The 13,869-nt window shown below is 32.9% G+C and overlaps 1 protein-coding gene and 1 long non-coding RNA gene across 5 annotated transcripts in view; one reads left to right on the forward strand and one right to left on the reverse strand.

Moving 5' to 3' along the window:
* Positions 3,924-7,991, forward strand: LOC109235592. Of its 4 annotated transcripts, XR_002069410.1 has the most exons (6): positions 3,924-4,178; positions 4,664-4,704; positions 5,729-5,811; positions 7,050-7,299; positions 7,406-7,505; positions 7,584-7,991. It is a non-coding gene; the product is annotated as an uncharacterized LOC109235592 (long non-coding RNA). The 4 variants fall into 4 exon arrangements; XR_002069411.1 differs by having other exon boundaries at positions 5,715-5,811; positions 7,406-7,991; XR_002069409.1 differs by having other exon boundaries at positions 7,406-7,991.
* The window catches only part of LOC109235593 (LETM1 and EF-hand domain-containing protein 1, mitochondrial-like), a 10,641-nt gene continuing 5,425 nt past the window's right edge, over positions 8,654-13,869 (reverse strand). The window contains exons 10-15 of the mRNA XM_019401769.1: positions 13,304-13,498; positions 13,175-13,222; positions 11,752-11,889; positions 11,450-11,532; positions 10,804-10,919; positions 8,654-9,061 (exon numbers count right to left, since the gene is read on the reverse strand). Coding sequence (XP_019257314.1) covers positions 8,991-9,061; positions 10,804-10,919; positions 11,450-11,532; positions 11,752-11,889; positions 13,175-13,222; positions 13,304-13,498 — 651 coding nt within the window. The 3' untranslated portion in view covers positions 8,654-8,990. The remainder of the gene's footprint in view (positions 9,062-10,803; positions 10,920-11,449; positions 11,533-11,751; positions 11,890-13,174; positions 13,223-13,303; positions 13,499-13,869) is intronic.

Below are 13,869 nucleotides of genomic sequence, written 5' to 3' on the forward strand. Positions count from 1 at the left end.
TTTATACAATATGTCTTTTATATATTTTGTATCTGATTTATACATAGTAAAAACAAATGGTCATACGACTAATTATATATTATACAACTTATCTACAACTTTCACACATTATTTCTACCTAGTTAAATACAACTACAATAACATACAACTTAAATACAAATTTTATATAAAATTTATACAATATGTCTTTTGTATATTTTGTATCTGATTTATACATAGTAAAAACAAATTTCATACAACTAATTATATCTTATACAACTTATCTACAATTTTCATACATTATTTCTACTCAGTTATATACAACTACAATATCATACAACTTAAATATAATTTTTATACCATATTGTTCAACTTTCATACAATAATTAAATAAATGAAAGAAAAATATATAAACAACAGAATACATTTTTTTCTACAATTTTACTACAATTTCGTAAATATAATGTATATCATGTCTTCTTCTTCTTCTTCTTCTTCTTCTTCTTCTTCTTCTTCTTCTTCTTCTTCTTCTTCTTCTTCTTCGAGTTTCAATCTAAAATTCAGCCAAAACCAAGTCTAATCTTCACCAAAACCCCTCAAAATTGAGATATAAACTCCAAACCATATTCCCAATTGTTTGCAACAACACTCAGTCCAAACAAATAATGATTTTTGAAAACCCAAATTCAAATACAAAGCTTCAAAGCTTTTTAATGGCTGTCAATGGTGGAATTGCTGCTCTCTTTTCCTTTGCTTTACATTACTGAAATTAGGGATTGAGAGATAGGGAGAGACGTAGAGAGAATTTCCAATTCTTTGCAACAACATCGAATTCAAACAAATAATATTTTTTGAAAACCCAAATTCGAATTCAAAGCTTTTTAATGGTTGTCAATGGTGAAATCGTGGGTGGGGAAAGGAGGGGGTGAGATGTGGAGAGAGAAATATGGGGGAGTGGAAGATATGTTAGAGAAATTTTAGGACACTAATTATTATCATCAATTTCCTTAAAATGTACATAAATGGTAATTGGGTATATAAAATATAATTATAGTAGAACTTGAGTAGGGAGGGTAATATATAGCCTGTTTGGCCAAGCTTCTTTTTGGCCAAAAGTTGTTTTTTTTTTTTTTTTTTGCCAAAAGCACTTTTGGCCAAAAATTGAGGTGTTTGGCCAAGCTTTTGGAAGGAAAAAAAGTGCTTTTGAGGAGAAGCAGAAAAAAGTAGCTTCTCTCCAAAAGCACTTTTTTGAGAAGCACTTTTGAGAAAAATACACTTAAAAGCAGTTTTTTAAAGCTTGGCCAAACACTAATTGCTGCTCAGAAGTGTTTTTCAAATTAATTAGCCAAACACAAACTGCTTCTCACCAAAAGTACTTTTGAGTAAAACATTTTTGAAAAAAAGCACTTCTCAAAATAAGCTGATTTTTGCAGCTTGACCAAACGGGCTAATAGTTTCATATAGTGTATAGGAATGTAAAAATTCCTTTTGGGATTTGGGATTTGGAATTTGGGATTTTGCCAAAATGTGGGCAAAATTTATGGCCAATCATGAGTTTGCCAAATAAATCCCAAATTTATTTTGGCAAAACTCATGACCTAATGGGTCCTAATTAAATACACTTTTTGTTTCTTTTTTTCTTTTTTTATTGGTTACACGTTTTTTTCCCTTCTCTTTTTTAGTCTTTGTTTTGATTTTTAAAATTTCTAAACCAAAAATACATCTTTCAAACACCTTCTAGAAAACTCGGGTTTTTGCTGCTTATCACCATGTTGAAATTCTAGATACGTCTTTGCTCAAGAGAGAACTAGAAATAAGGGAAAGCAACATCAAATACTCCAAAATTGCTGAAAATATCATAGCTGAGGAACCCACCAAAAGTTCTTGCATCATGATTGAGTGGACCAAAAAGAAAGGAGGAAATTAAGTGGGTGTTTGAACATAAAAATTATAAAATTTCGAAAAAAAGTGAAATATTTTTTCAAGTGAAAATGATATTTAAAAATTAGAGTTGTGTTTGGACATAAATATAATTTTGGGTTATTTTTGAATTTTTGTGAGTGATCTGAGTGAGTTTTGAAAAACAGTTTTTTGGAGTTTTTCAAATTTCGAATAATTCCAAATTCATCTTCAAGTGAAAATTGAAAATTTGATGGCCAAACACTAATTTCGGAAAAAAGTAAAGAAAATTCGAAAAAAGTGAAAAATTTCATGGCCAAACGGGCTCTAAGTATATCAAGGAACACAAAAACGGAATGTCATTGTTGTGGGTTCTACTCTAAAATAAAGCCGACTAGTACAACAAAATATTCCGTATTCACATAAAGTCCGAAAAGGGGCCGCACCCCAAGGAAGTATGATGTAAGTAGCCTACCCTAATATAAGCATTAGTGGAATCCGCCTACCCTTATTCCACGGCCCTTTATTGTTTTGGGTTCTACTCTATTCTACCAAAAAGAAAGAAAAGTACTGATGTGAACACAGACGTGAAGAAAGAGGACTTTTTGTTTTGGGTTCTATTCTTTTTCACTTCTCAATCGCAACTCTTACTTCTCTATCATGTAAAAATGCAGACATATGGGTGCAACTCATCTATGTTGTCTCCAAAACTTTCATGGTCGACAAGGTCGAGAGTGGTGAGGTCCATATAGGATGGAGACGTATTAGGTTATTTTGGAAATGTTTCATGTGTTGTGGTCTTGTGGATTATGACTAGTGAATACAATATCATCAAAAGACGTTAAAATATCATGGTATAGCCAGTTTTCACACTGGTCAATGAAAAATAGCCATCGTTTATCAAGTCAATGAAAAATAGTCACTATTTTGCTGCAACAGGGACCGGTCCAGTATAATATACGGGAGTTCTGGTGCATTTGTGTATGAACTCCAGCATATTATGCTGGAGCGGTATACTTTGCTAACTCCTGTAAAATTTGCGGGAGACTGGAGCACCAGTGCTCCAAACTCCAGTATATTATACTGGACAATTATACTTGCTGGAACTCCTGTAAAATTTGCGGGAATTCCAGCATAATTATGCTTGAACTCCCGTAAAATTTGCGGGAGTTCCAGCATAGTTATCCTGGAACTCCCGTAAAATTTACGGGAGTTCAAGCATACTTATGCTGGAACTCCCGTAAAATTTGCGGGCGTATTTTTCCGGATTTTGAACAGTGTTTTCGCTCAAATTTAAAGTGGCTAAATTTCGATGACTTTTGAAACTTGGCTATTTTTCAACGACCAGTAGTAAATCCGGCTATTTTTGAATTTCTCCCTCAAAAGACTTGCATCCAAGAATGTGATCTAGTGGTTAATAAAGTAAATTAACAACCACAATATCTTAGGTTCAAATTCCGACGGATGCATAAACACTAGGTGATGTGCTCCCAACAGTCCAAATATTGGTAGATAAAGTTAGCTGATACTTAACTAATCAAAATGTGCGCAAGCTAAGTCGAACACCACAATCTATTTATATATAAAAGGAGAAGCAAATCCACGATATTATACCAAGTGTCATCACAAAATATTGACATGTGTCATGTTTTAAGACAAAACTCCAATAAATTTGGAGATTCAAAAAAAATCAAAATAAAAATAAAATTACAAAATTTTAAAGAACTAACCAATTCAGTTATTCAATAGTCCCACGTTTATGAGCACATCTTTTGTAAAACTGAAAAGTAAAAAAAAAAAAAAAAATTACTCCAATTCCAAAAAAGGGCCCATGTTTTTTCATAAGTTTTTTTGTTTAATTAATTTTAAACCTAAAAATTCGACAATTTTTTTTACATTGAAATAGTAATAAACAAAAGAAAAAAATACTCCACGGCCGTCTATTCAAGAAAATGGAGTCCCACATTTTTTCATTAGTTTTTTTATTTAATTTATTAGAAATAGGAAGAGAGGAAAAAAACCACTCCACGATGGTCTTCCCAAACGTGGGCATCAAAACCTAACTCCATCAACTATCTCCTAATGTCCCAAACGTCTCTTCCTCCTTTTATTTTATTCGCCATTCCTTTTTTGTACAGAACTTTGCAAATATGGCTACAACACTTCATGAAATTAGTCAAATTTTAAGCAATTCGATGCAATGGAATCTGTAAGTGAGAGTTGTTCGAATGTGAAAAATTTCGGATCGTTTCAAGCCTCATATACCATATTTCATAGAGTTAATTTTGCAAGATAAAAAGGTAACATATTCAACTTTCATGTAGTTATTGAGTAAATCCTCTTCTCTGCCGTTTGATTTCATAAATTTTTCTTATTTCCAAATACATGAAGATGTATTATTGAAACTATTATATATATTACCCGTTTTGCTCTTTCATGTTAATAATATTCTAATTATTTTTTTAGTTTACAAAGATAATCCAAAAAAAATCATGTTACATGATTTTTTAATTTTAAGGTTATTGTTAAGGACAAAATTTTGGTTGTCGAATTTTCTTGGCTCTGTAATATCTTATGCATCACTATATTCTGAAATTATTGCTACTTATTGTAGTCAGTAGGCAACATGCCGCGAAAATCATATATGAGTTCTGGAACTAGACAATTTTGTCCTTTGTTCATTAGTTGTGTTTGAATAGTTAGTAGGAGACTTTGTTTGTGGAGTCATTTTTGGAAGAAAAAAAATAGTGATTTCAGATTTTGTTTATGCAATTTTATGTCACAGAGGCTTATTGCACGATGCTCTTACTCAACTTGCTAACTCTGGTATGAATTCTTTTTGTTCCACATAGCCTCAAAGTTCTAAGACCATTTATATAAATCGCTATTTCATTGATATGGAACGAACCATAGCAATTAGTACAGTTTACCTATAGTGAATCTTTGTACTTAATATTATCTATTATGTTCAAAGTAAATCTCTGGCAGATATTATATATGGCCGGCTCACATAGCAGTATGATACATCCTAATAATGATTGTACGTACCTTTCTATCGCGCTGCGAAAATTATATATATGAGTTCTGGTCAAGTCGTCAAGTTGTCAAGTTACTAACATGAGGTATATATACCGATCCAAAAGTGTCCTTCATCTGAGATGCTGCACATTTTATTTAAGTCTATATAGATACTAACATTGGAATCATAATTTTAAATAACTCCAAATAGGCAAAGTACAATCGTACATAGTATCACTGTAGAAGCTTTCATTGATTATCACTTCACCAATAATAAGCTTATTTAAGCAAGTACATGTTAAATTAATAGATTGTTATTTCATTGATATGGAACGAACCATAGCAATTAGTATAGTTCACCTATAGTGAATCTTTGTACTTAATAACATCCATTATGTTCAAAGTAAATCTCTTGCAGATGTTATATATGGTCGTCTCACATAGCAATATGATACATCCTAATAATGAATGTACCTTTCTAGGGTAATTGTATACATGCCTCAATAGGAAAGTATGTAATTAAGTTTTTTAGGACCAAGATACAAGAACTCGCCTTATATCGCATGAACTTCTTTGTTATCGGGCCAAATAACTTGAAAACTACGACATATAATTTGAGGCTGACATTTACACAGAGGACAGTTGTTGAGGTAACAACTGGCTCTTCATTTCATATGAAAATCATTAATCTTTGTCCTTTTGATAAGCTAACAAATCAATATCATGTGGATGAGGCAGAATTATCCGGTAATTCTTCACTTCCATTTTGTTTTAATATTAGGTATTGTAAACTTTGCGACTAACTTTTATATTTGTAGATGTGATTGGTTAGGTTGTGATCTATGGAGCTGTTCAGACCTACAAGCAAGGAGATAACAAAAGTGTCTTTATGAATGTTGAACTCGAAGATGAGCAGTAAGTCATTCACAAATACAGACTATACTTTTACAATATAACTACATATATTTTTGTTGATGGACAATTACCTTGAAACATATAGGAGGAACAGGATTTCAGCAACCTTATGGGATGAACTTGTGGATGAAATTCAACCTCACTTAAATTAGATGAACCTTTGATTGTTGTTTTACCTACTTATGAAAGCTCAAAATTTTTGAGGTTTACATATTTTACATCTACATTTGAGATTTAGTTTCAGAAAATTTTATAATTTCAAATTTTTATTTTTATACATAGGTAACTACTCAATGCGTAGCTGTTGGTATGCTTCCACACTATAGATAAATTCTACTTTGCCGCAATCTATTGAGTTTAAATCTAGGTTTGTAAGGGTATAAATGTTGTATTTGTTTGTGCAATTCACCTTATACATGCTTTTTACGCATATGTTGTACAACAATTAATGGAACTCTTTTAGAATACATGACAGACGACAGTTAACATCAGCAACAATAAAAAAAAAATATCAATAATTTTTTCGGTCTTCACTTGGTAGATATATTTGTAGATTCTACCATCATGCATAGGATTAAAGAGCAGTGTATAGAGTTCATATAAATATTGTATCTGGGTGTAGTGAACTCTGAAAGTTATATCTGTTTATTTTATTTTAGCAGTTGCTACGAAGCTTAGTTTCGTAGTTGTAGCTTCACGATCCAACCTTAATAAAAAATATTAGGCGCTTGACAATGAATGTTAGATGTAATATGCAGGAAACACAAGTGAATAAAAAACTTATAGGTAACATGTTTGTTAGTCAGTGACAACGATGCAGACAATGTTGTCATTCTTGCTATGCCGTTTCCAAGAGATGTCAAAAGTTACAAATGCATAAAGGTAGAACCTATTGAACCTGTTGGGCACCTTCAGAGCATCCACACAAAAAAATGCACGAGATTAACATTTTGTTCAGTAATCCTGAAGTACTTGGTAAGACTGATATGATATTTCTTGGTTCCCATAGCCTAAAGGGTCTAAGAAGTTGCTCCACTCATTCCAAGTCTTCATAAACTGTTCTTCATAACTCTACTTTTGAACAAACTGTAGCAAGTGGTATAATTCACCTATAGTGAATCTTCATATTTAATAATATTTTTTTTTCCAAATACAATTTTTGCATATATCAGATATGGTCGGCTCCCTTACTCTATCATTTGCTTCTCCATATCTAATAAGCTTTTGAATGTATTCAGATGGCAGCAACACCTGCTGAATACTACCACCAAATGCAAGACAATCATCTACGTTCATGATGAATCCTTCTTCAACGTCCATGTTCATTAGCAGATGATACTGCATGGATTCCACGAACACAGATATGGTTGTTTAAGAGCAACCAAAATCTTGGCAGAGATGAGGAACACATTAGCGCTAATTGTTGTTCTGTGTATCAACTCTTCTAAGGATGGGTCAAGAGAATATGAAAATTTGTGGGTTGCTTTTGTAAGATAATCTTCCTGAGTTTATCCTTTTCACATAATATTTATTAGATTTGTTATCTTTGTCTATTAGATGAAGTAAATAAAATTTATATTCTTCTATCCGACAGAAATCTGATATTTCACATGGCAACCAGTTACGCTGCTTCCTTAGCTCAGATGACTAGGATGGGGTATTTGTTCCTGAACCTTATATGACTGAACTTTGAGGTACTTTCGTAGGATAGCTGGATATTAACATCTTTCTCCTTGATGTAAGTAATTATTTACATGTGTTGAATTGAGTAGCTGGAGGAATTCATCCAAGATCTAGCGTCTAAACATATTATTTCTCACATGGAGCAAAAATTTGTCTACTCAATCACCAAGTGCAAGACAATCAACTACATTCATGATGAATCCTTCTCCAACATCCAGGTTCATTAGGAGATGATACTGTAGGGTCTCCACGGACACACAGAGGTGTAAAGAAAAATTCGTAAATTTCTCTATTCAAGGTTTATTCTCTTCAACTCTTGGAATGAGGTGACTACTTTTCAAATGTAAGAGAAGTTTAGGTAGCCACAATCTGCCATTTCAGATTGTCATTCTAAATTGTGCATTGAGCAGTTACAATTAGTTTTTCCAAAAGCCCTAAAAGGTTAAGGACCTCATGTTGTGGCAAGTGGTATTAAGTTAATAATCTTGGAGCTTAAATCATGTGATTTTTATCATATTGTAAAATATTCCCTCAATATTGTTTTTCAATTCCTTGAGCGGCGATGATGACGAAACATTAAAATAATTGCAGGCTTTGCGGCGTAGCTCTCAAAACATGTGATATATTGCGTTAACATATATATTATTCTTCTTTTAATAACTAACAATCAAAGATCTATTCCCTCCATGCTTGATGCTTTGATACCAGGTCAAAAGAGTATTTTGTTCTTTGTATTTAAAAGGAACTTTGTTAATGTGTACCAAATATTGTGTAGAATCTATTGTCTTTCTTACAAAGTTAATATATATATGTCTTAGAATCTGAAGATGGCCGATAATGAAAAGTTTCATTATCTTCCTTAATAGCTTCTTTATAATGGATATGTGTGTTTTCTCATGACTTCAATGTATGAATATCCAATGCATTTATATGTTCAACAACGAATAGTATTTGAATGCTTATTTGTTTCTACCATATTTTTCAAGTAATATTTTCTTATGAAAAATTATATTTAATATTTTCCGCGTAACGCGCGGGTACGGATACTAGTTATTAAAAATAACATCACTGAAAGACTTGCACCTTTGATGAAAAAATTAGGACAGAAGCCTTATGAAAAGGAGTTGATATTGAAATAGAAAATGTTTTATTCATCAGAAAGTTGAAAATAGGATGATTCTCCACTATATATCAAAGTCAAAAAATATTCAGCCTTGATAATATCAGACTGCCTTTACATGCCTAACGGTACATATTTATTTCTTCATCTTTGTTTCTTTTTACCATATTCCTACGAAATATCTGAGTTCATATGACATAAAGGAGTGACTCACAGGGGATTAACCTCAATGACTGAAAAAGTCAGAGCTTTTAGAAATGAAAACTAACAGACAATGGCTTTCTATAATTGGGGGCCTAATTATATGCTGAACTACGTTAGTGTAAGTGTAATGTTTTATTGTTATTTAAGAAACCAAAATTGTTGCATCATCTGTCTATTCATTGGACCTTGCGTCTTCTACGCGGCTGCCGAGTTTAACAATGTCTTCAACAAAAATCTTCCCATCTGCAACAAAAAGACTCAACATAAGTTAGAAACGTTCAGTTTTCGGCTCAATTTTGAAAGATACTGTTATCTCCCCATTAAACTTGCAAGGCATTAAGATAATTAATTGCTATCCTACTGTTGAGCAAATACATAAATCTCCATTATAGATCCTAGTAAGAGTTGCTGCTTATAAAAGCGCATTTATTTCAATAACAAAATACAGCAACTTCACTATCAACCCAAAGAAGAAGATCTTCTTTCAATTAAACATCCAACTCAAGAAATTAAAAGGAATGGAAAAATGTTAAAAGAAAAGGAAACAACAGACACAGTAAGAGACACAGTAAGAGGTGACGGCTCCCTGACTTCTTTGGAAAAATCAGGGTCATTATCAGGAATCTGGAACCACAAAAAGGTAGTTATTCTATATAAGGAATCTTTATGTTATTGCTAAGTTTTCCGACGTCTATTATTTACTACCGATGATGTCATCGATTTGAATACACACAGGGTAATTATTTAGTTAACCTGGCTTTTTTATTGACAGTTGAGGTTTGGAACTCTTAATCCAAGGACTATGCTTACTGCTTAGAGGGTGTTTGGCTAAGCTTATAAGCTGGTCAAACTAGCTTATAAGCACTTTTCGGCTTATCTACGCGTTTGGTAAAGTTAAAAGTGCTTATAAGCTGTGCTTATAAGCCAAAAATAAGCAAAAGCCATAAGTTGGTAACCCCCAGCTTATGAATTTTTAGCTTATAAGCACTTTAAGTTTGACCAAGATTTTTACTATTTTATCGTTAAAATATTCTTTTTTAGAACAAAACTCTTACATTGGTACTCACTGCCTCAAGTATTGTTTCAATCCGCCCCGCCTCTTCAAGTCTGCAATTCTCATTGACTGTTTAAGATAAGCAAATTCTCTATTCCTTGGCATATTTGTATCTATGTGATTGTGTACTAATCTTTGAACTGTATGTAATAAATGAGGACATATCAAATTTTTGGTGCATTGCTTTCTAAGTGTTGTGGTGATGAAAACCGTGTTTGTTTCTCTTCAAATATTTATTTAGGTTTATTTTTTACTTAGAAAATTTTGTCAATTTATTAATTATTATAACTTATGATTATATGCTTATTATAAAATAAATTTTATTTATCATAAAGGTTTTCTTATCTAAGCACAATTGTATTTAGAATAAAATGACAAATAGAATATTTTGTATTGAATCGATCTGGAATCTACAATTTTGAAGAAATTATGCCCTTACAAGTGTAAACAGTTCTAAGGTTATTTAAGTCATTTTAACAGAAAAAGAGCTTATCAGCACTTTTTTCACAAATACTGCAGCAACTTATTATCAATTTCAGCACTTGTATCCAAACATGTAACTGCTTATTTATTAAATCAGTTTCAGCAGCTTTTCAGCACCTAATGCTTATCAGCTTATTTCAAATCAGCTAAACGGGCTCTTAGTATGTGACTTCTTTAATAGTATAACTCTTCCAATAAACTCATATGAAATGTCTGCGCTAAAAGCTACACAGAAAGACCATCAAATGTGATCTCTCTTTATTGCTATCAAACAAACAGTGACTCAACAAAAAAGGCTTTTAAACTGAAAAAAGCTTTAGTTATTTAAGCCAAATTCCAAGCGATGTCAACGTGTTTGTGAAGATCTTCCACAAGAGTTCCAATAAGAACCATAAATCAACAGTCAAAGCATGGATCTTTCTGATTTCGAACAAAATCAAAAACTGACCTGTATCTTTGGAAAGGTTGCTGATAAGTTCTTGAACCCCTTCTTTGCCAAGAGTATCCTTCAAGTAGTTGGCTGCAGCTGCTAGCTCCTCGGGAGTCACTTTCCCATCATAATCCCTGTATAACAAAACAACATGCAGGTCAATTAAAAGCTAAATTTTGGATCTACACAATTGCAGATGAAAATGTAACTTCCCCGACAAATTAGATCACCATAACGAACCAGAAACCTGATCACATTAATGAGAGAAAAATATAAACATGATTAATCATTACTTCCACTTATGATATGGTAATGTTCTGCTGCATGGCTCATGATTAATATTCCACCAATTCATCTTTAAAAGATAATAACATAGATGTTCATTCAAATTTGCAATATGAGAATTACTCCGGGGGGAAGGAACAAATTTCTGCTTGCATCACTGCATGCTTGAGACCAGGTAGATTAAACAATAAGAAAAGGGCACAGAATTTCCCCAACTCCGACCTCTATTTAAAATGGCTTTTACACTAGTATATTCAAGATACTTATAAGTGGAGCCAAAACTCTGTGAGATGTATGAAAAAGAAAATGTCAAAGCCCAAAAGTGATCATCAAGCAAAAAATTTTGATAAGGATCACCAAGCAAAACACTGCTGCTCACCTGTCAAGTATTCGCCAATGGTCGCCAATTTTGGCATCGACATCATCAATTTCCTTCTCAAGATTTTGAAGCATGGAATCAACCTGAAATACATTAGCCAATAAATAACTAATTTCAAGTCAGCTGTAAGAAAACATCCTTGTCCTCTGTTAGTTTCCCTTGATTATCTTCTCCCTCTGTATCATTGAAACCTAGTGCATGTTTCTCAATTTCTAGGCTACCTTATCTGATGTTTTACTCAATTTATTTTGGGCTATAGAGGACAAAACATATGCCTTCGTCGCCTAGGAAGAATGTCTCACCTTATCTATGAGTGCAGATGAAACCTCATCATGTTCAGCAGCATGATCATTCTCATCATGAGCAGCTCTATATGCCTTGATAGCATCCAACTCACCATCTGTACCCTCTTTATCTACCATGCTATTATAAAGTTGGATCTGACAAGAAAAGGAATCCTCCATGAGTCACAGATTCTTGTTGAAGAATTACCTGACCTTATAGCGAACCAAAGATATACCTGACAAGAAAAGGAATCCTCGCTATATGCATTGCACATAAAGAAAAATACCAAAAAAACATCAACAGCAAAGAGAGCGAGGGAGCCCACAGGTGGATTTCTTTCTTTTATTTTATTTGAATTTATTTTTCGTTTGGAGGAGAGGGGTAGAGGGCGAGACAGAGGAGGATAGCTTGGAGAAGAAGGACACCCAATTAATTATCTGTTAATAATTGAATGTTCTGCTGCTTAAGCAAGTCAAAAATTGTGCAAAACCTAACTGAGGTAGCATAATCTTGACATATCAGCATTAAAGTTATGCTTCAATATATGAATTTTCTGGATTTATTAGGAAGACGGATGTAGTAATTTGCTTCTTTTTGGCTTCTATCTGAGTGATGTACTAGTTTGTACCATCTTGATACTTTATCAATAAAACCTTACCTTATCAACAACAAAAAAAGTTAAGCGGAAAATTAACCCATGCTACAATCATCAAAATTACTACTCCCTATAGTCCCAATTTATATGGCACTTCCCGAGATTCAAACTATGTGCGCTTTGACCATCATTTTAAGATATATTTTTTCATCAAATTGACATGAGAAAAATTGCAACTTATAGTGCTTTTCGTATAGCTTTTGAATATCTAAATTTCAATTTTATAATATTGAGTTAATCCAATGCAGTTTAGCTTCAAAGATTAGTCAGATTGACTCTCGATAAGCGAAAAGTGTCACATAAATTGGGACGGAGGGAGTAATTATCTCTTTTACCAAAAGGAAAAGGAAAAAGAAAGCAGGTTAAGGAGCAATTTGTTTCTTTGCCCAGAATTTATAATGTCAGTATAAACAATAACCAATACTCCCTCCATTGGAAAGTGAACATTCACCTTTACCTTTGTTTCCCATTTTCAAAAAAACAAATAGTTCAACTAAAAGCAAAACAGAAATTTAGCAGGACAAAATCAAGATCCACATGATGTCCATCAATAAAATTAGTCAATATTCATTAACAGATAAAGGGAGGTCAACATGATTAAAAGCTATAGAAAAGCAAGGGACAACAATTTAGGGAGTGAATATTGAAACAAGGAGAAGAAAAAAAGAAGCAGCAGCAAGTACATAATATAATGCAACATAACAAAGAATCATTAAGAGCTATAGTTAGTATTAACATAAGTAAGAGATTTATTTTCCTTTTCTTGGTCTGATTTCTCGACATACCTCTTTACTTACAAGCCTCAGGAACTCTTCACGCTCTTGGCTAACAGACTGCAAAAAATAGAGTTATAAGAGATTGATAGAAAAGACCAGGTACTAAACAGTCCAAAACTTTTTCGAATCCATCCTTACAGAAGCAGAAGCTAGAACAGCCAAGGCACGGCTAATTTTACATAGCTGCTCTTGTTTGTCAATTGCTCTTGCTCGAGCTTGCTCTTGTGCTTCTGTAGCAGTTGGAATAGTCATCTCTTTCAATGCCACATCCTCTTCACTACAGACAGATTCTTTCCTTCTGGTTTTCTCTTCTTCTTCTTTCTCTTCCTCCTCCTGCGGACAATTACAATTACCTCTAAGGAGAAGACTACTGATGTTTACACAACTTGATATAGAATACACATGCCTTAAGAGGCAGATTTATTTCCTGATGGATACCATAGTCAAAAAATAGAAGGGATCTTTACATAAATAGCCGGTTTGGATTCACCGTTTACATTTCCTAGCCGGTATACATAGATTATATACACTGATTATACATAGATTATATACACTGATTATACCCATATACACATTATTCATGGATTATACATCTGCCGGATATTTTAAGTGGTTGGATGGGCGGCTATTTAGGTTAATTCTTCAAAATATAGAATCCCAGTTAAGAGCACAAAAAAAGAACCACAAAATCTAGCTTTTGGGGG

The sequence above is a fragment of the Nicotiana attenuata genome, chromosome 12, assembly GCF_001879085.1.
Source record: "Nicotiana attenuata strain UT chromosome 12, NIATTr2, whole genome shotgun sequence".
Lineage (NCBI taxonomy): Eukaryota > Viridiplantae > Streptophyta > Magnoliopsida > Solanales > Solanaceae > Nicotiana > Nicotiana attenuata.